Source organism: Fukomys damarensis, unplaced genomic scaffold (assembly GCF_012274545.1).
Source record: "Fukomys damarensis isolate Sample0158 unplaced genomic scaffold, DMR_v1.0_HiC HiC_scaffold_6, whole genome shotgun sequence".
Taxonomy (NCBI): Eukaryota; Metazoa; Chordata; class Mammalia; order Rodentia; family Bathyergidae; genus Fukomys; species Fukomys damarensis.
The window spans coordinates 16135800-16160908 of record NW_022900918.1 but is presented as its reverse complement, the minus strand read 5'-3'; the positions used below and the strand labels follow the sequence as shown (position 1 = coordinate 16160908).

General features: G+C 34.4%; 1 protein-coding gene across 14 annotated transcripts in view; it reads left to right on the top strand.

The window, feature by feature from the left end:
• Rbm26 (RNA binding motif protein 26) overlaps positions 1 to 25109 on the top strand; it is a 96533-nt gene that overhangs the window by 19687 nt on the left and 51737 nt on the right. For 13 of the 14 annotated variants that reach the window (XM_033760928.1, XM_010622382.2, XM_010622381.3 and 10 more), the window contains exons 2-7: positions 11692 to 11810; positions 13039 to 13175; positions 20429 to 20517; positions 21144 to 21361; positions 22969 to 23229; positions 24638 to 24877. In XM_033760928.1, the coding sequence (XP_033616819.1) occupies positions 11692 to 11810; positions 13039 to 13175; positions 20429 to 20517; positions 21144 to 21361; positions 22969 to 23229; positions 24638 to 24877 (1064 nt within the window). Of the gene's footprint in view, positions 1 to 11691; positions 11811 to 11994; positions 12068 to 13038; positions 13176 to 20428; positions 20518 to 21143; positions 21362 to 22968; positions 23230 to 24637; positions 24878 to 25109 lie in introns of all 14 variants that reach the window. The other variant, XM_033760927.1, reaches the window with a different exon arrangement.

Sequence of the window (25109 nt, the reverse complement as noted above, 5' to 3'; positions counted from 1 at the left end):
TTATTACCCTTTTTAAAAGTTTATTTTTAATAGGCAGATAGTGAAAGAAGTTTGTAAAGTTTTTTATATACTTTCCCAGATTGAAATTGTATTAACATTTAGGATTCCGATGAGATTAAATAGCTTAAATTAGAAGAAGAGTTAAATTCTGTGATAATGCATGAAGATTTGAGGAATCATGAGTAATTATGATTAACAAGAGGCTTTGGAATCCACCTAGTCTTTTTTAGTTTCAGGTTAAGAGGTTTTATTGCCATACTGATTAGAATGGAGATTTGGGGGACTACATTATGAGATACTGGAGAAGATCAAAGCAGGGGAGCAATGTGATCAGATCACTTCTTAATGTTGCTTATGGTGTTTAGAGGCTTGATTAGATTGCAGTATTTTGGAGACGAGATTAGTGAACCCATTTTAAGGGTGACTTGTGAAATACCTAACTTGGATATTGGCAGGTGATGCCTCTTCATGTAAGAGACAGCAAGAGAGAGTGGTAAATTCTTGGAAAATATGTGCTGATTGTGCATATGTGGATGTCTTAGTAGTTTGGATATGGGAAGAAAAGGCAGCATCTCAGAAGCAAAGGAGCTTGTCAAAATCTGGACAGATTTTATTGACCTTTTATTTTCTCTGACTTCTGATTGGTGCACTTCTGAGTATACTTTTATATTTGTCTTAACTGGGTTTAACATAAACTCAGACTTGATTTTTCTGAGTTTTTGTTGCAATACCCTTGATCTTGTATGCCCTTGTGTAATGTGGTAATTTGTAGATACTTCTCAATACATTGTGGTTGGTTCTGGGGAAAGGTAGTCATAGTTACCTAGAATCCCCTTGAAGGGAAACTGATAAACATACCAGTACTTTTAACTGTGGGAGAAATATTTACAGATATTTTGGTCTCACGATTCAGAAGAAATATACAAAATGTTTCTGTTTAATAAAGTTTTGTTATTATTTAATTTCCCAGAACTTTAAAGTTTGCTTCTAAATGCTTAAGTCTCTTAAAATGATGCAAAAGAAAAGTTTTGTTTTTCCCTGAAGGCTCTAACATAAATTTAATTATCTTGAAGTTAACTAAAAGTTATTGGGAATGGGAAGAGGGGAGGTGTAATGGGAAAAACTTAGAATTTTATTTTTCCAAATGACCCACTTTTTCATACCATATGTTTGAGTATTTTTGTTTTAAAAATGAATAGACACTTCTGGATATGGTGATGTACCTCCTGTAACCCAGCACTTGGGAGGCTGAGGCAGGAGGATCACAGCAAGTTCGAGGCCAGCTTGCCTGCATAGTGAGTTCAAGGCCAGCCTGAACTAGAGACCTTGTCTGAAAAAAAAAAAAAAAAGAAAAAGTAAACAAGCCAGGTATGAATGCCGGAATCCCTTCACTCAGGAGGCTGAGGCAGGAGGATAGCAGAGTTCAGGCTAGCCTGTACTTCATAGTGAGTTCAAGGTCAGCCTGAACTACATAAGGAGACCTTGTCTCAGAAAAAAAGAAAAGTGAGAAACAGAAATGTAGAGAAGTAAAATGCTAACTCAGTGTTATGTAACTAGTGAATAAAGTAAAAATAATAATGAAAGTAGAAACCTGAAAGCCCCAGGTTTTTTTGGAGTTCAGACTTTTTTTTTTGATACTGGGCTGCTTCAAGGAAAGGCTGACAGTGATTTAAAATTCTATTGTAGCTCATTCTTTAGTAATTTCTTAACATTTATTATGACATTTGACAGGCTTATAAAGTGCTGCCTTATTTGTAATTTATATGGTATTTGTAATTGTGTATAATTTAGCAGAACAGTGATTTTCCTGTTTTTTGTTTTTTAACCAAAAGCAAAGTTTAACAAAGTTTGATTAAGGTTAGGAAGAGGAACAGACTCTGCAGAGTGAGTTTGGGCCAAGTAAAAGTAGGAAAGATGTACACACTATAGTGTGAGAGCAAGCCACCATGGAAGTGAGAACACGGTACCCAGCGATTTTTCGAAGATGAAGAAACTAAATATTTTCTTAATCCTAGATTTGTGAGCCAGAAAGTGTCTATGACTTCTCCTTTTTTTAGTAAAAATATTTTCAGCCTGATAGTAGTGGCTGTATTAGAAAATTTGGGTTAGAATATTAGAAAAAGGGTTAGAAGTGAAAGTGTATAGCCCACACTCAGCATTCATTAGCCATGGTGACTGTTTTTTTATTTTTAAATATATGAGAAACAAGTCTTAAAGAATTTAAATAGAATCGGCCAAGTTTATACAACAGAATGGTAGAACTAGGTGTTCTATATTTATAGTCATTAATACTATTTCTGTTTGATAATTCTGCTGTTTCCTGATCACGAAAATGTTCACTCAACTTTTAATAATGAAGGGAATGATTATCTCAAATCTGTTTTTAATTAGGTAGGATGTAACCAAAGTGACAACCTTTGGAAAACAGCCTTTTCTCAGAAAACTCCTCTTTAAAATGAATTAGGTTAAGAAAAAAAAAACACTTCAATGTGGAGTTTAGTTGTGGGAAGCCATATTGCTGTTCTAGCGGTTTTTTCCTTTTTTTGGGGGAGTTCTGTGGTATGATGTTATAACTACAGCCATCTGTGCTTAACTTGCTATGTGGCTGACTGCTCTTTGAATTGAACTGTACATACTTTTACTTTAATTTTGTGCTCTGACTTGGTTCTTAAAGTGTGTTTGAATTAGATGTCCAATAGATGATTCCTTAATAAATTCTAAAATAGTGGTCCTCCACTGTGTTGTGTGGATTCATGGGGATTCCTAAAATTTTTGTGGTGTCTGGTTTTCTTTTTTTCCAACTGTATGTGTAAGACCAAATTTCCTTCATGGAATACCACCAACACAACATATACCAACATGCACCAACAGAACAGATTTTAAAAAATATGTAAGAATCAGTCTAGCTTCCTATATCAAGCCAGTCATTTATAGGTATTTTTTTAGTGTGCAGTTAAATTAATGGTAATCATTTGAAGTAGTTAGGAAGTAGATTGATGGTCATGTTTAAATGTTTTGGTGGTCATTTTATTTTGTAGAATGAACTTGTGTGTAAAAATTATTAATGAATGACTTTGTAATTACGATACACAAATGATCTATTTTTAACCATATTCCAGTAGAATGGAGCAGCACACTTAATCGTAGCAATTAAAATTTTCAATGTATTTTTTGCAATGAAATTTAGGTTTTAAAAAGTGTAACCTTAAATACAGAATATAAATCATAACTTTGATGTAAATTAGACATTTTTCATGAATATAAATGAAATTTGGGTAGGAACAGATGTGGGTGTATATCCGTGTTCTAAAGTTACTGAGTTAACATATTTAAATTTAATTTTTAATTCCCACTACCACCTCCAGCTCTACCTTGGCTTGGGTTAAATTCTATCAGTTATCTTCCACTGAATTTCTAAAGCCTTCAAAAAGCTTGGGCAAAACAAAGTTTTTTAAAATATTGTATTAAGAGTGTTGTAGCTTAATTTTTTTTTGTCTCATTGCTATTTTGAAAATCCTAAATTATAAACATAATTAATATGATGAGTGTGTTAGAGTTAATTGCAGCCTTTATGTTAGGGGCAGTTTAATTCATGTTATTTATTAAGAAAATTCAGTTCTTTGGGGATATTTTGTTATTAACATTTGACTTTTTGCTTTACTTTGGCTTCTGTAACTTACTAAGTTTGTTACACTTACCTCTATATGTGTAGCTGGAAGAGAGTAATCTCTTAAATAGTCACCTCTGTGCTTTTAAAAATTACGCACGAAGCTGGACTTCTTCAACCATACTGTTTTTAAAAATAAAATTAATCTTACTAGTTGCATACTTATCACAGTATATTCAGAGGTAAAGCTTTATTTTTTATACCTTTAGTCATTTTGTGAATGATTTATAGTAATCCAGATATTTAATTTGCCAAAGGTCACTGAAGTAGTTAATTTGAAATCTTTGGAGTGAAGAGAGATTGGAAATCCAAATGTTTATGGGTATTACTTCATTTCACTGGAATCTTTTTCATGATGTGTGTCAATGAGGCTCTTACTCTGGGCTCTTGCTGTTGAGTTTTGTTGATTTGGGTTGTCTTTTTCCCAGATAGCTGTGAAGTGTGCTTGCTTTTCATTGAAATCTCTGTCTAAATTGTCTGTTTAAATGTCTTATCATAAAAGTCTTTCTTTCCCAGATGAACTTATCTGAGATCCTGTATTTGTATTTCTTCTCTTTCCCTTCCTCCTTTTTTCTCTTCCTGCTCCTCTATACTTACTAACATTCACTGTTATTTTTTTTCAAAACAATCGTCTGCATAACAGTGTATCATGTGTATGTTGTCTGTCTCCCCCACCCGCATTGTAAATTGTGTGGAGATAGGCACTTATTTTTACAAAATTATGTTTTCAAGACCTATAACAGTGTCTGACATAGCAGGCACATATTAAATATTATTAATAATAATTGTGATATTTGGAAGTTAATCATCAAACCCAGCATGGTCAGTTACTTTATTTTGCTCATCAAACTTTATGAAGATGAAAAATTGTCCCTGACAGAAGTGAGATAATGAGGGGGTGAAGGGAAGGCAGAGACAAGGGGAAAAAATGAGAACCAAGACCTGTCATGTAAAGCTACAGGGTCCCAATAATGACTGTAACTGTACTGTATACCTAAAATGTACCAATAAACTCAATGAGAAAGGAAAAAATAAGAAGTGAGATAATGATCTAATGAAATATATTTGTACATATATTTTCTTTTACAATATACTCTATCTCTGATACTTTTAGTCTCAGAGACACACGAGTAGTTCATTTTCAAAACTTCGTTATTACCTCCTTTTTTTTCCTTGTCATCTGTAAAGAGATTTCAGTCCCATTTCTCAGTAGAGGATGGAATATAGCTCTGACAAGTTATGTGTCATTTAAATCATAAACATGTCCAGTGCAGTAGCAACTAGTATAGTAAAATACCTTATATTTGATTTGTTTTTGTGGTACTGGGGATCGAACTCAGGCGCTTGGGCTTGCAAGGCAGGCTGCGGAACCACTGAGCCAGATCCTCGGCCCTACAATACCATATGAACAGTGTTGGTGGTCATGGAGACAGCTTTCTAAAAGTGTCACCCCTCACTGTCTGAATATAATTTATTTTGATAGATAATTTAAAGTTTTTATCTCATTAACTTTGCATAGCAAGTTATTTTTAAAAGTTCAGCTGATGTAGCATTGGTACTTTGAATTAAAACAAGTGGAAAAGAGGACATGTTTTGTTTTCCCCTGATCTGTAACATTTTTTTTGGTATATTATTTTGGTGTATTAATACTATTATTATTGTCCATAACATTTTGGTACATTATTGGTGGCTCACATTATTTTCTACTCAGCTGTAGTTTGGAAGAACATAACTTTTGTTTTCAGAATATCCCAGTTGGCCTGGAAATTTAGCTCAGTGGTGCCACTGCCTGCCTCACAAGCTCAAGGTATATGGAGTTTGATCCCCAGTGCTCTCCCCCGCAACCCCTGCAAAAAAAAAAACAAAAAAAGCTAGTTGTAGTGGAATGATTTACAGGACTTATGAAAATTTGCCTGTCAGGTGCAAATTATTTGTTTTGGTAGTAAATGTGAAATTATAAACATTGATTCTACTATATAATTTGAACTCTACCAAATTTTTAAAAGTAATCTGCTGGGCCAGGGATTTAGCACGGAGGTGCTGCCACCTGCCTCAAAAGCACAAGGGACTGAGCTCAAGTTTGATCCCCAGCACCAAAAACAAACAAACAAAAAAGTGACCTGCCTTTCAGACTATCTGAAGCATTTAGAATTTTAATAGATGGTAGCTTCTTGTTTTTGTTTTCCCTCTTTTTTTTTTTCTTTTGAGACAGGGTCTCACTGTTTTCCCTCTATCTGGTACTGGGTGTTCAGCCAGTACAGAGCTTCACCCTGAGTCCTTTTTAATTTTTAATTTTTAATTTTGAGGTAGGATCTCACTAAGTCACTGAGTTGCCCAGGCTAGGCTCAAACTTGCTACCTTCTTGTCTTAGCTTCCCAGAGTGCTGGGATTATAGGTTTGCACCTACACATAAGAGCTGTTAGAGGTGATAGTTTGTTTCTTCTTTCTTCTATCTTCTGTCTTCTGTCTTCTGTCTTCTATCTTCTGTCTTCTATCATCTATCATCTTCTATCTTCTATCTTTTTCTTCCTGGTTTTGATTCAGTTCACATTACTTCCTGTAGGTGTTGTGCAAAGATTTTCAGCAATTCTGTTTTGCAGTTTTATCAAAGTCTAGTTTATATTCAGCAGTAAATATAAAAATCACATGTCTTCCTTCAAAGTTTTTGCTGTTAACATTTTAATTCACTTTTCAAGTATTCTATTTTAAAATAATTTTAGGAGAATGGAATAGATCTGGTGTTTGATTAAGACAAATGGAAAATGACAAGTCATTAGAAATACCATTATGAAATTGAAAATTCATCACAACAAATCAGTGTAAAACCATTGTAACATTTGGACCCATTTTAGAGACTGAACAGTATAGCATTCTAATAGTGTTTATTATGTATCAAAATTATTTCCAGTAAACTTAAAAATATTTAGCTTGATGTCTAGTTAGCTTGATTTTTAGTTGCTTGTGCTTATTCATGTTATGGTCTGGTCTTGTCATACAGTATTACTAGATTGCCAGATAGAAGTATCTTCATACTCACTTCACCATAGTTGCTATTTTCACATTCATTAGGACACAGTCTAATTTATCATAAATCATTTTGTCTATATTTAAAAGAAAATGTTAGTACTATGTAATGAAATACAAATTTTACAGAAAAAGGTTGTGTTTTTTGTTGTTGTTATAATCTCTCGTACCATTGAAATGAGGTCCCATTCACTTTTTAGTTTTTTTTAGGTTTTTTAAGTCTTTGTAAATAAATGGAAATAGATTTCTGAGAAAAGTTGATTTATGATTATTGAGTAACAAATTACCCTGAGACTTAGAAATATAGTAGACATTTATCATCTCACAGTTTTCTATGAATCAGGAATTTGGTAGCAGATTAGCTGGCCTTTTCTTACTCAGTTTCTCCCAGAAAGATTGTCAAGCTGTTTCTCGGGCCTGCAGTCTTCCCAAGAATCTGCTTCCCAGGGCTGTTAGCTGGAGGCTTGATTTCATTGTGCATAGCCTAATGTTTTCTGTTAAAGCTGCTTCAGTGTCCTTTGAGTACAGCAGTTGATTTCCATAAAACAAGGGTTGAAGAGAGTATAGAGGTAACCACAATACCTTTTATGAAGTAAGACCACAGCATCACTTCAGCCATAGCCATAGCCATAGTCTGTGTTAAAAGTCACTAAATCCCATTTTCAAGTCTGGGGAATTTAGGCTGTACATTTTGAAGAATTTATGATGTACTTTAAAAATCAAGTGACACAAACTAAAGGTATCTTTCTTATAGCATGTATGATACATGTTGTATTTGTTTTCTACTTTTAGGGAGTAGTTCTTAACTCTGTTAAGCGGACTTAGCCTATGCAGCCTTTGTAAACAGCAGAGCAAAATAGAAAAGATTGAATTAGGCAGTCTGTTCACTTGCAGTCATGTTTTCCTGTAGATGATTCTAATGTGCAACCAAAGCTGCTTGCAGTCATGTTTTCCTGTAGATGATTCTAATGTGCAACCAAAGCTATCCACTGTCTGTAAGATGTACCTTTTGATTCTGTGATATATGTTACTGTTATTTTTTTTTGTAAGACAGTTATTATCCAGATGTACATAGCAATTGGAATGTTTTGGTGTTTTAAAAGCTTATTTAGATTTCTTTTTGTTTTTCTTTATTTGTGGTACTAGAAAGTAAACCCAGGGCTTGTGTTCCACTGAGGTACATACCTAACCCCTTTTATTTTGAGAAAGGTCTAAGTTCCCCCAGCTACCTTGAACTTGCTATCTTCTGCTTCAACTTACCAAGTGATTGGGATTATATGAATATAACACAGCACCTGGCCATCTTTATTATTTTATTACTATTCTGACAGTTGAACTTAAGGTAAATGATGTGGGATATCTGTTTTATGTTTATTGTTAAAGTTTTCAACAGCTGTTACAATAAAGAGCATTAAGGTGAAGGATGATACACCTGTAATTCTAGCACCCAGGAGGCTGAGGCAGGAGAATCGCTTCAACTTCGAGGCCAGCCTGGGCCATGTAGTGAGTTCAAGACTGACCTGAACTACATAGTGAAACCCTGCTCTCCCCCCCAGATAAACTAAAAAGAAGGATGTCATATCAAATATATCATGTATATGTTTTTCCTCAAATGAACTATTAAGTTATCCTTTTCTCTGCTGTTTATAGTTATTTTTCTCTATTGTGATTGTGATGCCCTAATGTCTTACACACACACACACACACACACCTGTCACTTATGGTACTGGTGTGAAATGAAGCCATTGATTTTTTTTGCTGCCAGCGTAAGAAATTAAATTTAAGCTGGGTGGGACTTTGCAAAGCTGGTAAATTAAAGGTATGGTAAAAGGAAAGGTATAGGTATAGGAGGTTGAGGAATTTAGAGGCTGCTCAAAGCACAGTAAATGGTCTTTAAAAATTAGTAAGGATAAAGGATAAGACAGGGTGTTAGAGGAACTGTCTGGACAGCAACTAAAGCTATAGGGAGATGGAGATGTAGAGAGATTTTTAAAAGGGGTAGTCTTGTAGATAGTGTCTGTAACTGTAGGTGTTACAGAAATAAGTAAATTGGAGGTCTGATTTCTCCATACATCATTGTAAGAGACAATTTAAGGAAGTGGTTAAGAGTAAGGACTCTGACCCAATGCAAAAATGGGCATCTGAAACAAAACAAAACACTTCTCAGATGAAAAATTAGAAACAATAAATAAATAGGTGAAAAGTTCAACACCACTGGTCATTCAAGAGATACATAGTGAAATAATGCTGAGATTCCATCTCACTCCAGAAAGAATGGCTATCAAGAAATCAACCAATAAATGCTGAAGGGGCTGTGGGGAAAAAGAAACCCTTTTCTACAGCTGGTGAGAGGGTAGACTGGTGCAACCAGTGAGGAAATCAGTGTGATTTCTCAAATAACTAAAACTGGAGGTTCCTCTTGACCCAGCTTTACTCTTCTTGATATCTTCCTGAAAGAATTAAAAACATACCACAGCAATATATGCTCACCCGTGTTTGCAGCAGCACAGTTTGTAATAGCTAAATCTTGGATACAGCCCAAATGCCCACCAGCTGATGAGTGTTTGATAAAGATGTGGATTTTATACGATGGAGTACTATTTTTCCATAATGAATGACGAGCTTCAGGCATTTATAGCTAAATGGATGGACCTTGAGAGCATACTCAATTGAAATAAATTGGACACATATGTTTAAATACTGCATTGTTTCTGTGGTGTAAACTGAAAGTGGAAACAAGGTCTGAGATGTATAATGGATTGGGAAATGGGAAGAAAGTGTTCAAATGGGAAGGGGGACAAGGGAGTGAGAAAGGAAAGGACAAGAAAAAAATCAAAATAGAAGGAAAAAAGGAAACAAAAGCTTTTGTATGTAAGGAGGGGGCTGGGGGGAATGGGATAAAATAAAATTTTAAAATGCTGAGAAATGGTTAAAAAACGAGTATGGACTTTGAAGTAGATGTTTTAGGTTTAAATCTTAGTTCATTTACTTAAAACTTGTGGTCTTGGGCAATCTGCGTAGCCCCCCCCCAACAAGCTTACTCTATCAGTAAAATGAGGGCTTTGTGTAGTATGTAGAATTAGGAGTCCAGTTTATGGCAAAGACTAGGTTTATAAAATATTAGTGTTTAATAGTTGCTCTTTTATTATTAATAACTGGCTTGTAAATTGATATTTAGTTAAGTACAGAACAGTTTTAGCTTAGTTAAAAGTATCTGCTTTTGAATTAGATGAACATAGTTAAACACATTGTTGCTTATATTAAGACCACTTCCCTCCTTCATGTGGCTCTTACGATCACTTCCCCCACATAAGTAACTAATTAGTACTTATTGGCTTATCCTTCCACATTTGTATTATTCAAACAAATAATCTGAGTATGTGACTTCTTCTGCCTTGTATACATCAATAATATGCAGTATAAACTTGTTTTCTAACTTGCTTTTAAAATTGGACAAATAGATTTCTCTACTATAACAAAACTTTGTCACTTTTTTGTTTGTGTCTTTTCGTTGTATGTCATTGCTGTGTGTGAATTTAAAATAATTTTCCAGTCTTTAAATAGGCAATTGCATGTTTTGATTTTATAATTAATGATAAGTGTAATTGTTGAATCAGATTGCATTTGTTACCTTAACATTGTCAGGCTATTTTTCCTATGGGTTATCAGTTTTCTTGTACTGCTTTCTTTCTCAGTCTTGCCCCCAGAATATATTTTCAGACTTTAGGATTTTACTACCCTAATAACCAAAAAGAATTTTGTGTACCTTTAGCTCGGATGTCTCTTACAGATGAAGTGAAATTTTTACTTAGGTTTAAGAGTTACTTTTTTTCTTATTTGTGTCTGTATCTTCTTGTCTATTTTTCTGTTAAAGTATTGGTCTTGGTCAGGTATGGTGGCACACTGCTGTAATCCCAGCTGTAATCCCAGCCCTGTGGAGGCTGAGGTAGGAGGATCGTCACAAGGTTGAGGCCAGCCTGGGCTACATAGTGAGGTGAGGGTTAACGTAAACTACATACCGAGACATGGTCTCAAATAAATGAAAGGGCTGGGGATTTAGCTCAGTGGTTCCACCGCCTTCTTCAAATAGGGGTGCGGGGAACAGAGGAAGAAAGAGAGAGAGAGAGAGAGAGAGAGAGAGAAGATTTTACTTGATAGAAACTCTACATATTAGGGGAGTTTGCCTTTTTGTAAAAAGTTAACTATCGAGCTTTTTTCTTGTGTTTCTTTTGATTTTTCATTCCAAAAAAAATTTTTATAGTCACATTAGTGATACATGGATTTATGTCATAACTGAGATTTTCATTACTCCAGAGTTATGACTCATTTTTTCCTCTAAAAATTAATGGTTTCATATACTTTTACAGTTTTGTACTTAATTTTACTATATAGATTAAATTATGAATCCACGTTAGTTTTCTAAAGAGATAACTGCCAAGTTGTCTGAATACCATTTATTGCATAGTTAATTTCTTTATTGATCTGGTTGCCATCTTAATAAAATACAAATTTCTAGTATGTTTGAGTCCAATTCTGGGGTTTCTTTTCTGCTGCTTAATTAATAGACTGTGTATGTTTTTAAGAAATGCAGCTGGGTGTGGTGGCTCATAGTTGTAATCCCATCACTCAGAGAGTAAGGCAGGAGAATTGCAGGTTTGAGCTGGGCAACTTCATGACTTAGTGAGATACTGCCTAAAAATAAAAATAAACATAAAAAGGACTGAAGATATAGCTCAGTATGAAAACCCTGTATTCAGTTTCTAGTACCAAGAAGGAAGGGTGGAAGGGAAATGAGGGAGGAATAGATGGGTAGATGTAAGATATATTGAAGAGAAAAACAAATTTCTGTAGTACCTTCCATGAGCAAGGTGCTTCTTACATATATTAAATCACTGAACTGTTTTTCATTCCTCCTAAGTAACTTTGTAAGTGAAATCTATAGAATGTGCAGGTATTTATGGTTAAATATCCTTCAGTGTTGCTTTTTTTTTTTCCTTTAGTTGTGATGCAGATCCATCAGCCCTAGCAAAATATGTTCTGGCTTTGGTAAAGAAAGACAAAAGTGAAAAAGAGTTAAAAGCATTATGTATTGATCAGCTGGATGTATTTCTTCAGAAAGGTAAGATATTTGATCTTTTTATTTTTATTTATTTATTTATTTATTTATTTTTTTGGTTTTTTTGAGACAGGGTCTCACTATGTAGTTGAGACTGACCTGGAACTTACTATGTAGCCCAGGCTGGTCTTGAACTCACGGCAATCCTCGCCTCAGCCTTGCCCTAGCAAAATATGTTCTGGCTTTGGTAAAGAAAGACAAAAGTGAAAAAGAGTTAAAAGCATTATGTATTGATCAGCTGGATGTATTTCTTCAGAAAGGTAAGATATTTGATCTTTTTATTTTTATTTATTTATTTATTTATTTATTTTTTTGGTTTTTTTGAGACAGTCTCTCACTATGTAGTTGAGACTGACCTGGAACTTACTATGTAGCCCAGGCTGGTCTTGAACTCACGGCAATCCTCCTGCCTCAGCCTCCCTAGTGCTGGGATTACAGGCATGTGCCACCATGCCTGGCGGATCTTTTGTTTTAAAATACTATTTTACTTTAAAAAGTTAAAAATCAAATTATCCAGAGTATTAAAGGAACTCAGAGACAAGCTGTAATTGTAAGCTTAAAAAGCAGTATTATTATTATTAATTATATCTAGAGCTTATTTAAAATGGAAGCTCTCATTAATATGCTTATTCTTAAAAGATGCTGATTTCTTTCTCTTTTTTTTTTTTGGAGACATGGTCTCATTTCAGGCTGCCCTTAAACCCACTGTGTAGTCCAAAGTGGCCTTGAACTTGCTGCAGTCCTCCTGCCTCAGCTTCCTGAATGCTGGGATTATAGGCATGCATCACCACATCCAGCTATTTTTTCTTATATAGTTAAAAAGTTAAGAAAATGACTGAATATTTATTTCAAGATAGTACTGTTTGGGAAGCTACTTTGAATTTTGTGTAATATATTCTTTTCAAGTTTTTTGTATATTGCCTACATCTAGATACTATTTGCCTGTTAAATACTGGGTGAGCTATGTGGAAAAGACTGGTCATACCTGGAAATGACTAACCATAGAGGCTGTGGCCATTTTAGTCTCTGTCACCTTAAAATTGAATGAATGAATGAATCATTACCAAGGAACTGATGCCATTTTTCACTGGTTGAGAATCTTGTGGTCTTAGTATAATTTCTGCATTTATAACAGCCAAAGTATATTTCATTATATTAGAGATCTGAAGTGGGGAAATAATATCTTATAAAATGTTTTTTAATCTGTTGTTCTTTTTTATTTAATTTTTAGAGACACAAATATTTGTAGAAAAACTTTTTGATGCTGTGAATACAAAGAGTTATCTACCTCCTCCAGAGCAGCCATCATCAGGAAGCCTGAAGGTAGAATTTTTTCAGCACCAAGAGAAAGATATAAAAAAAGAAGAGGTAAGAATTTTGTTATATCTTACAGATTACAGTTTCTTTAAATATACAAGAAATAAGCCGGGCGTGGTATCGCACGCCTGTAATCCCAGTACTCGGGAGGTTGAAGCAGGAGAATCTCCGTGAGTTCGAGACCAGCCTGGGCTACATAGTGAGTTCCAGGTCAGTCTCAACTACATAGTGAGACCCTGTCTCAAAAAACAAACAAACAAATAAATAAATATACAATAAATAAACTGAGTTTTCTGTATCTTTATGTTAGAGGAGTTTTCATGATACTCTGAGGTTTAATGATTTCACTAGTCATAATGAGTTTTAGCATGTAGTCATATTCATGGCTATGCTTTGTGTCTTAGTCACTTTTTTGTCCCAGGAATGAAATATCTGACACTAGCAACTAAGGGAGGAAGGGGTTTTTTTGACTCATGGTTTGTGGAGAGTGTCAGTCAACTGGCTCTAAGGCAGGACAGCATGGCATAGAGGCATGGTAGAAGAGATGCTACTCATATCATGGCCGTGGAGAAACAGAGAAAGTCAAGGGAGAAGCTGGATAGGCAGTAAATCCTTTGATGCCATACCCCCATTAACATTGAGCCAGCTGTCAGCCCTAATATCCAGTCACCTTCTAAAAGCTCTGTCTATGATTACATAAGGCTTTAGGGGATATCTAGAAATAAACCATAACAACTTGTAAATGATATTTTTTTTTTTTTTTTTTTTTTTTTGGTACCGGGGATTGAACTCAGTCGGGTCCTTGTGCTTGCGAGGCAGGCGGTGGAACCGCTGAGCTAAATCCCCAGCCCAACAACTTGTAAATAAAAAAGTAGTCAGCAAAGGTGTGTGAAGTGAAATCTGGTGGATAATGGGCATAGGCTTCCAAAATTCTTAGAGTCACAAAGGATGAATTTATCTCCTAGCAGTGAGTTGTGACAGTACATATTAATCAAGGAAGCTTGTGAGAGACTTAGTGCCCAGGACTTTCATTTGCAATAGGCACCTTCTAGTGTATACCAAAATTCCAGACTGCCAGGAAGAAAACACATGTTCATCTGAAACCATATTTCACAATTTAGGCTAGTGAGCCATTCTTTATCAGGGTGTAGTGGGAATCCTCCTAGAAATCAAGGGTTGCAGAAGCCAGCCAAGGACCAGCATTATAAGCAATTCCTAAGGATAGCAATCTTTGGCAACTTTTAACTCTTTTTTTTTTTCTGCACAGTATCTTATAGACTTGCAGTCTAATTAGTTCTGTTCTGTGAAAATAATTAGAATGATAGAGTTGTTTGCTTTTATCCTTCATGCATCAGTAGGGGGAATCTATTTTTAAGGTAGTCAAATTTAAGAACTTTTTATAGGACAATGAAAATGACTTCAAACTAGAAAATTTTACTTTTAATCTCTAATCTCTACTTATATAACCCTTAATAGTCATATAGTAATTTAGTTTCTCAGTTTTATGTTTAAAGATTGTAATTCTAGAGAAAATTCTTGTTAGAAATTAAGCTGTAACATTTCTGCATTTACTGCAGCTTTAGGTTGAACCAATGATTAAAAATTTGGCTTTATCAGTGCTACATGATACTGCAAACCTAACTTTTCCAAGCCCAAGTTTATTCATTTTAAGTGGGAATATTATAGGCTTGTGGAAGGAGTAAGTGAAATAATGTATATAAACATGTAGCATAGTAAGTTTTCATTATATATAGCTCTTGTAGGTGTTGAGAGATTATTGTACAGAGAGTAATGTGGTTATAATATTTTGTTTTGTCCTCTTTCCTATTTTCCCAGATTTGAGTTTATTAAGCTGTATAGTTTATTATGTAATAACGTATACATATGTAATTCTCAAATTATTATTATTATTTTTTTCAGCTTTAATTGAGTTTATTGGTACACTTTAGGGATACAGTACAGTTACATTCATTGTTGGGATCTTGTACCTCTACATGACAGGTCTTGGTTCTCATTTTTTCCCTTTGTCCCTGCCTTCCCTTCACCCTCTCTTCCCCTTCCCATCTACAATACTTTATTTCCATCTTTTCATTATCTCACATTTTTTTTCTTATCCCTTATTACCCTTCCCCTACCCATCCCACCTTCCCTACACCTTTAGCCCCTTTCTTCCCATTTCACAATGTCGGTAATCTTATTAGGATTTTATGTATTATTACAGTTTATTCACACCAGAGAAACTATTTGGTATTTACACATGTGTGCCTTATTTATTTCACTTAGGAGTATATCTTCAATATGTATCCATTTTCCTTTGAATGAATCTATTTTTTTGTTCTTTATGGCTGAGTAATATTCCATTTTATAGAAAAACCACATCTTCTTTATCCAGTTTCCTGCTGATGGGCAAATGGGCTGTTTCCAAGTTTTAGCTATTACAAACTGTTCCGCTATAAACATGGGTGTGCATACATCACTGTGATACGATTCTTTTAGTTCTTTTGGAAAGATACCCAGCAGAGGGATGGCTGGGTCAAATGGAACCTCCAGTAGAAGCTCTTTGAGGTATCTCCATACTGATTTCCACAGTGGTTGCACCAGTCTGTACTCCCACCAACAATGGAGAAGGGTTCCTTTCTCCCCACAACCCCGCCAACATTTGTTATTGTGTGATTTCTTGATAGCAGCCATTCTTTGTGGGGTGAGGAGGAATCTCAGTGTTGTTTTCATCTGCATCTCTCGAATGACCAGTGATGTGGAGCATTTTTTCATATATTTACTTGCTGCTTCTTTGTCTGAGAAATGTCTGTTCATTTCAGATGCCCATTTATGAATCGGGTCTTTATATTTGGGGAGGCTGATTGTTTTGAGTTCTTTATATATTCTAGATAATAGTCCTTTGTCTGAGGAGCAGCTGGTAAAAATTTTTTCCCACATTGTAGGTTGTCTCTTTCTCAAACTATTTTTAACTCTGTGTCTGAATATATTAACATGTGTATACTTTTTTGTATACCCATTGCCCTTTCCCCAAAACTCTGCAGGGAAAGACCTGATAGACAAATGGATGGTTGGACAGAGGGTTGGATGGATAATAGTCCTTTGTCTGAGGAGCAGCTGGTAAAAATTTTTTCCCACATTGTAGGTTGTCTCTTTCTCAAACTATTTTTAACTCTGTGTCTGAATATATTAACATGTGTATACTTTTTTGTATACCCATTGCCCTTTCCCCAAAACTCTGCAGGGAAAGACCTGATAGACAAATGGATGGTTGGACAGAGGGTTGGATGGATGGGATGTATTTATTAGTGGTGAAGAGACAGAAGAATACTGTGTTGGGAATTGCTCGCACCACATAGAGATAATATGACAATTTGATTTTCCTACTAATAGAAGTTTGGGTTATTTAGAATTTTTATATCTTCTTGATTTAGCTTTAGTAATTCATATGTATCAAGGACTCTGCCCTTCTGCATTTTCCATCTTATTAGAGTACAAGTTCTTGAAGTAGGTTTTGATGATCTGCATTTCTGCAGGATCTGTTGTGATTTCACCCTTTTCATTCCTAATTGCATGGATTTGAGTCTTTCTCCTTTTTTTGTCAAGGTTGGCTAATCTTTCTAAGAACCAACTCTTTGATTCATCGAGTCTTTGTATTGTTTTCTTAGTATGAATTGTGTTAATTTCTGCTCTGATCTTTTTAATTTTCTCCCTTATGTGCACTTCAGGTTTAACTTGTTCTTTTTCTAGAGGCATAAGGTTCAACATTGTATTATTTATTTGAGCTTGCTGTGTTTTTCTGATGTGGGAATTCACTACTGTAAATTTCCCTTGTAAGACTGCTTTCATTGCGTTCCATAAATTCTGGTATGTTGTATTGGCATTATTGTTTAATTGTAGAAACTGTCTAATTTCTTCTTTAATTTCATCTGTGACTCACTTGTTTGTTCAGGAGGGTGTTATTTAATTTCCAGGTATTTTGCAGATTTTGTGGTGTCTTTTGCCATTGATTTCCAATTTTATTGCTCTATGATATGTGATATTGCTCTGTATTTCATTGCTTTTTGCTCAATTCCTTTGCATTTACTTAAGCATGTTCTATAAGCTAGTATATGGTCTATTTTGGAGAAAGTTCTGTGTGTATTTTGTAGGGTGTAATACTCTGTAAGTATCTACTAAGCCCATTTATTCAAAACTTTGGTTCAGCTCTGATTTTTTTTTTGGTCTAGATCTGTTTGTGACATTGGGGTATTGAAGTCCCCCATTACAATTGTATTAGTGCTCATTTGATTTTTTTATGTTCATTAATACTTGTTTTATATAGTTAGGTGGTGCTGTTTGGTGCATATATATATATATATATGCATAAATATATATATATTTATGATACCTTCTCCTCTTGGATTATTCTCTTAACAAGTATTTAGTGACCTTTGTCTCTTCTGATCAGTCTTGGTTTAACAGCCACTTTGTCTGCAATTAGAATAGCTGCTCCTCCTTTTTTCTGGGTTCCTGTTGCATGGAGTATTGTTTTCCATTCTTTGACTCTCAGTTTATAAATTTCTTTTTTGAGTTAAATGTGTTTTTTGTATGTAGCATATTGTTGAATCTTGTTTCTGGATCCATTAGTCTATTTATTTTGATTGTTGAATTGAGACCATTCACATTGATGGTTATAATTGATAATATAATTGACTTATCCTAGTCATATTGGTTCCCTTTCTTTCCCCTCTGTTTAATTGCTGGCCTTGCCTGGTGGATTCATTCTGTTGGGATTCATGGAACTGTCTTTGTTGTATTTTTCTAGAATATACTTGAGAAATTTTTGGCGTGCTGGTTTGGTGGTCATGAATTTCTTCAGGTGTTCTTTATCATAGAAATATCCTATTTCTCCATCAACTTTGAAAGATAATTTTTCAGGTGTATGTTAGTCTGGTTTGGAGGTTGTTTTCTTTTAGGCCTTGATATACTTCATTCCCAAGCTGTCCTTGACTTAAGGTTTGGGTTGAGAAGTCTGCTGTGATTCTGATGGGCTTTCCTTTATAGGTGATTTGTGCCTTGTCTTGAACAGTTTCTTTTTGGTGTGTGTGTGGTACCGGGGATTGAACTCAGGTCCTTGCGTTTGCGAGGCAGGCCACTGAACCGTTGAGCTAAATCCCCGGCCCCTTGAACAGCTTTTAATACTAGTTTTTATGTTGAATTTCTGGAATCTTGACTTCTATATGTCTTGCTATAGATTTTTTTCCAATCATGCCTAATTAGAATTCTGTATACCTCACATTATCTGTATGTAACAAATTCTGTTTCTATGCTTGAGCAGTTTTCTGCCATTCTGTGAATAGGTTTTTTATGTCCTTTGTGCTGTCTTCTGGTTTTTCATTGATTCTGATCAATCTTACGTTAACAGTTCTTTTCATCTTCTACCAGTTGTTGGATTGATTTTTTTGTGGTCCCTTGCTATTTTCAAGAAGTCTTTCATTTGATTATCCATAACTACACACCTGTCTTCTAGGTCTGATATTCTGTCCTTACATTGGGTGATGCTGCTCTGTATATTTTCAGTAGAATTTTTAATCTCCTGGATATCTATTTGAATCAAATTTTTGATCTGGATATCTTTTTGAATCTGTTTGATAGAATCTAGTTTTTTCCTATGTTGGGCATTTACAGTTTTCATCACTTTCCTAACCTCCTGTATTTTTTTTTTTTTTTTTTTTTTTTGGTCCCGGGGGTTGAACTCGGGTCCTTGTGCTTGCAAGGCAGGCCACAGAACTGCTGAGCTAAATCCCCAGCCCTCCTGTATTTTTTTTTAATCTGTATCTACTCTAGCTAGATTTATCAACTATATCCTTCATTGTGGTTATCATCTGTTTAGTTACCTGTGAAATTATTTCTGATTCATTTTTTTCTAGAGCTGGGCATGTGCTATGGATTATAGTTATCTATCAAAATAAATTACTTGCAAGGGTACCCGTATGGTTTCTCTCCAGAGGTCTTCCCAGTGCCTCATGTGCTCTTATGTGGCGCTTTTGGGAGTGGATCATGAGTGTGTGATATTGGGTCAGTACACTAGTTGGTGTAAGCATAGTTCTGAGTGTAGGTGATAAAATTTGCTTGAGAGGGAAGACTGATCTTGGGTGTGGGTGGTACTAACCAATAGGTTTGTAGCCTGGATGGAATAAAAAGGGAAAGAAGGAAAGCTTTCTGCTTCCTGACTACCTTGCCATGAGCTATTTTTCCTTTGTCATGTCATTCTGCCATGCTTCCCTACCTTGGAGCCAGCCAACTATGGACTGAAACCTCTACAGAATGTGAGCTAAAATAAACCTTTCCTCCTTTAACTTGTGAGTGTTGGGTATTTTATCCCAGCAACAAGAATATAACTAAGACAAGTGTATTGAGGTGAATAGAAGAAAAGAAATATATCATCAGGAAGATTGTGTTTTTGTTCTGGGTTGGCTCTTGCCCAACAGGAGCTGGAAAAGCTGGCATAAACTGGGGCATGTATACCCTATCTGTAGATTTCCTACATCTGATTTAGTATTCTTACTAAAAATGACAATCTTAAGCTCTGGAGTATTTACAGAAAGTTTTTTTCAATGTTTTGAATTTGTTTAACTTCTAAATCCTTTTTTAAAAATCACATATAAATGTCCTGTTTTCTAAGCAATACTTATAAAGTGAATGTTTCTTATGCCTGCTTTCTTGTACTTGCATAATAGAAATGGAGGCCTCTCCTATATGAAACAGGAATATGTAGTTGACATGATACTGCGAGGAACTGTATATACTGATTTTTCAAATACCCTGATGTTTTTTTTTTTTTTTTTTGGTGGTGCTGAGGATCAAAGCATGGCCTGATATATTCTGGGCAAGCACTCTACTACTGAGATACCAATCCCCATTCCTCAAATACTCTTTTAATGTCTTCATTATTTCTAATGCATCCTCCTATATTCTTTGATATATTTTATGTGAGATTAAATCCATGAAACCAAAACATGAATATGTGTTAGACATTTGAAAGAGGTATAAAATTTGTATTAATTATATTAAATGAGATTTATTAAAATACTTTCTTACCACTGTTTTCTAAAGCAGATATTTATGAATTTTTTTATTGTCCACTCTTTCAGCCAGCTGTCCCTTTATGGCTAAATTAAGTGATTATATTTAGCAGAGAAATTTAATAATAGATGACAGTTTTGCTCCTGTATTACATAAAGTAATTTTAGTATGTCCTGGAAATAGTAATGTGGTAAGGAATAACTACCTAAGCTGTTGTGCTTTTTTTTTGTGTGTATCAGATCACAAAGGAAGAAGAGAGAGAGAAGAAATTTTCTAGAAGGCTAAATCATAGTCCACCTCAGTCAAGCTCCCGATACAGAGAAAATAGGTGAGTGGTTCATTGAACCATGCTCAGTGTTTAGATTTTTTATTATCTTTTATATGAAATTTGGATTATCCTTTACAGAGGAGGAGATAATACCTATTTTTTTATTGGTCCAGGAAATATTACTAGATACATTTCTACCAAGAAAATATTAGTTTTGTATGTTTCGGGAGCAAGATTTAGAATTATGCTTGACATGTATTATTTTTATTCCTAATTTGAGATTGCAATGGAATCGTAACATGAGATTTTTTTTGTCTGAAGCTTCCATTTAGTGTGATTTGTTTTTTTCTGTTTAGATTTTGGAATGTTCAGAGTATGTTGCTGGAGTATACGTACAAGACTCTATATTGTATATAAGGCAGGGATAGGTAAATCTTTAGGTACATATACTTAACTGTGTAGATATTGATGTGTATAACACCAAGGGTGAGGACATCAAAATTAATTTTTTTTTAAAAAAAGTTTAGAATAAAACTGAAGTTTTTCAATTTGACTTTTTCATATTTGTATTCTGATGATAGGATAGGAAATTGTGATATTACAAAAGTGAACACACCTTTTGCATTTAGTTTGTTCTCTTGCACTTAAGTATTGTTTGCATAAAAATGATTGTATTTTTTTTTTAGAAGTCGAGATGAAAGGAAAAAAGATGATCGTTCTCGCAAAAGAGATTATGATCGAAACCCTCCTCGAAGAGATTCGTACCGAGACCGGTATAATAGAAGAAGAGGGCGAAGTCGAAGTTATAGCAGGAGCCGAAGCCGAAGTTGGAGTAAAGAAAGACTTCGTGACAGGGATAGAGATAGAAGCAGGACTAGAAGCAGAAGCAGAACACGAAGCAGGGGTAAATAAAACATACTTTGGTTAGCATTCTTTTTACTGTGAAAAGTTTGATATTTAAAGGTTTTTAAAATTGTTTAATGCTTTGCAAGTGTTGCTTCATTTTTTGTTGTTGTTGTTTCTGTAGTCTAAAGGTTGTAAAAATATGTTTATGAACTCTTAGTTACATGCAGGTAAAAACCACAGGTACCACTTTAGGTTTAACAGGAAATTTACAGTGAAAAAGATTATATACAGTTTTGATGAGAATGTAAATAAAATTAGTTTTTGCAAAACACTTTGGAATTATTTTAAAATGTTAAACCTATGCCTAGAAAAAGACCTACTTGTTCCATTTCTACGTACTTACCTAGAAGAAATGAAAGCATATGTTTATGCAAAGATTTGTATTCATACGTTTGTGCTACCTTTATATGTAATAGCCTAAAACTAGAAACAACCCAGATATTCATCAGCAGATGGATATTGATACGGTATCCACATATTGTGATATATACCATAACATGAATAAAAAGGAAAGGACTACTGATAATACACTAAACTAGGTAACTCTCAGAATTGTTATATTGAATGAAGAAAGGCAGACAATGGGTATAATACTCTAGAAAATGAATACTGATATGTAATGACAGAAAACCAGTGGTTGCCTGAGATAAAGGAAGAATGGATTACAAGTCAGTTAAAAAGGGTTTTAAGGATACCTTTGCAGGTAATGATAAGTTCATCATTTTGATAGTAGTGTGGTTTCACAGATGGATATATAGATCACAACTTATTACATTGTACACTTTAATTTAGATTTGTATATATGCGCTAAGGTATTTACATAGATCATAACTTACTATGTTGTTCACTTTAATTATATTTAGACTTTTATATGCATTGTACCTCACACTATAAAATGTTTAAAAATTGTATTTCAGATGTATATATTTGCAGGAGCATGTCATTTCCAACATGTGTAAAAACACTTTTACTCAAATATAGATTTTTGTTACTTTAATATTGTTTTTGGTCTTTATGTAAGCCCTACATTGTATATTTTTCTTAGGATATATCCTTGGGCTGTAATGTAAGTGTAGCTAGTTGATCTCTTTGCACATTGTCTCACTTATCTCCATAATGTATTTTTTCTTTTTTGAAACTATGTACAGCCTAGTTTCTTTATGTATTATAAAAATTCTTATTTGTTCCTTTTGTTACCCATTCTCATCTTTAATACCGTTCATTATAAAAAGTGACAGTGTCTTTAGGTGGCTGACAATGTAATGTTCATCAGAGGAAAAATATATGTTTTGTTTGTGGGCAGTACTAAGACTGTGATGAAGATAATAAAATTTCTTTTCTCTAGAAACAGTTGCAAGGAGAAACTCATTAAACAGTAGAGTAACTTTAAGTGTAATTTTATAGTTTAGGTCCTATTGAATAGAAATAGCTTACCTTGAAATAGTCTGTAGTAATCGAGTAATTTCTAAAATAAATGACTTAACTAAAAGTGTTTCTCTGTTTTAGCAAAAGATACCACCTTAAATCTGGGACACAGTGAGCTTTTGTATCTTGTTTTGTTTTTTAGTAGAGTGTAGTTTAAAAGTTGTTTGTGTTTTGTTGCAGAAAGGGATCTGGTAAAACCTAAATACGACTTGGATAGAGCAGATCCATTAGAAAATAATTATACTCCAGTTTCTTCAGTACCTAATATCTCATCTGGTCACTATCCTGTACCTACTTTGAGTAGCACCATTACTGTAATTGCTCCTACACATCATGGTAATAACACTACTGAAAGTTGGTCTGAATTTCATGAAGACCAAGTGGATCATAACTCTTATGTAAGACCACCAATGCCAAAGAAACGCTGTAGAGACTATGATGGTAAGCCTTTCAATTAATGTATTGAATTAATGCCAGCAGACTCCTAAATTCTTTTATGTTTAGGTTGTACAGTTATTCAAAGACTTATCTCTAGTATTAAAATATTGAGAAATTAGTCTTTATCATTTCCTGAATTCCCAAATACTATTGTACATTTCATTAATTACCACTGCCTATTTATTATCAATTCAAAGATTCTTTGTGTGTAAGGTTTAATACATCGAAGTTTAAATCTATATCTAGAAAGTGACCCACCCGTTCTACTCTTAGATATTTATGTACTGAGTTATTTTGCAAAGAATCTGCTTCTAATACATTATGACAAAACTCACTTTAGAAATGAGTAAATACTATGAAGTAGCTAAGACCTAGGACCGTAAACGTTACTTACGTAAAATTTTTATAAGAGAATTTAAGACTTTTAAGGATTAATAGGAAAAGTTATATAACAGTTACTAAAGTCAAGTACAATATTCTTATAATTTCAAGTGAGATTTAAATGAATGATTTGTTTCTAATGACAAAAATATGACAAAAATTAAATATAAGTTTTATATCTTGCTGGCTGAGTAGACTTAATTTTAATTTGGTGATATATTTTTTAGATATATTAGGTATGATAGATAATATGCTTGTGCATATTACAGTTATCATTTGGTAAATAGGTTTTTTTAACCTGATCTTTTTTTATTAGTACATGTTTGTAATTCACATTTTTACAGTCATTTGGGGGAATGGTTACGTGTACATAATTCAGCTTTTTATTTTTAAATCTACTCCCCATCCCTCTCCCTATCCTAGTTCCCCTATCACCTTTTACATACTTGTTGATATTATTTGTCTTAGCTCATATTACATCATATAATGTTTACATTGATTGGAATTATTAGGGTCCTATACATGGGACATCTTTATTCTCATTTCCTCTTCCCTTCCTCTTCACTCCTCATCCTTGTTCCCTTGGACCATTTCCCTGTTGGACAAGACCTGTCCCTTGTCCCTTTCTGTCCATCTGTTATCATTTTCTTTGTTTATACTTTGACTCCCTCACATGAGAGATACATTATAGTATTTAAGCTTCTGTGTCTGATACAGTGATACAGGCTTATCAATGTTTATAGCAAGACAATTCGTGATAGCTGAATCCTGGCAGTGGCTTGTATACTCATCAGCAGATGATTGGACAAACAAAATGTGTTTGTATATAATGGAATACTACTCAGCTGTAAAAATGACACATTTGAGGCATGCATAGGAAAATGGATACTTATATTACTGAAAATGAGCAGGTGGCTTTTGTGAAAAATTTTACTTTTGTTCAATATTAAAAAAGATTCATGCTTTTTAAACCTAGAGACTATTTGTATTTTTAGTGCTTTTCATATTTCTTTCTATTCTTTACTCACAGAAAAGGGTTTTTGTATGAGAGGTGACATGTGCCCTTTTGATCATGGAAGTGACCCAGTTGTTGTAGAAGATGTCAATCTTCCTGGTATGCTGCCTTTCCCAGCACAGCCTCCTGTTGTTGAAGGACCACCTCCTCCTGGACTCCCCCCACCTCCACCAATTCTTACACCACCACCTGTGAATCTTAGACCCCCAGTGCCACCTCCAGGTCCGTTACCACCCAGTCTCCCACCTGTCACAGGTCAGTAGATAACATTTGTTGTTCTGTATTTATTATCTGTCCATTCATAGTTTTTCTATAAAGTTAATAGGTTTGGCTTGATTTTAAAAGTATCTGTCATGTAGATGTCTGATAGAAACTAAGCAAACATTCCCATTTGAAATATACTTAAACATTGCAACCTGTACCAAAGCAGGTGTTGTGACTTGGAATGGCCATGTGAATTATGTACACTACTGATGAACCCCAGTTG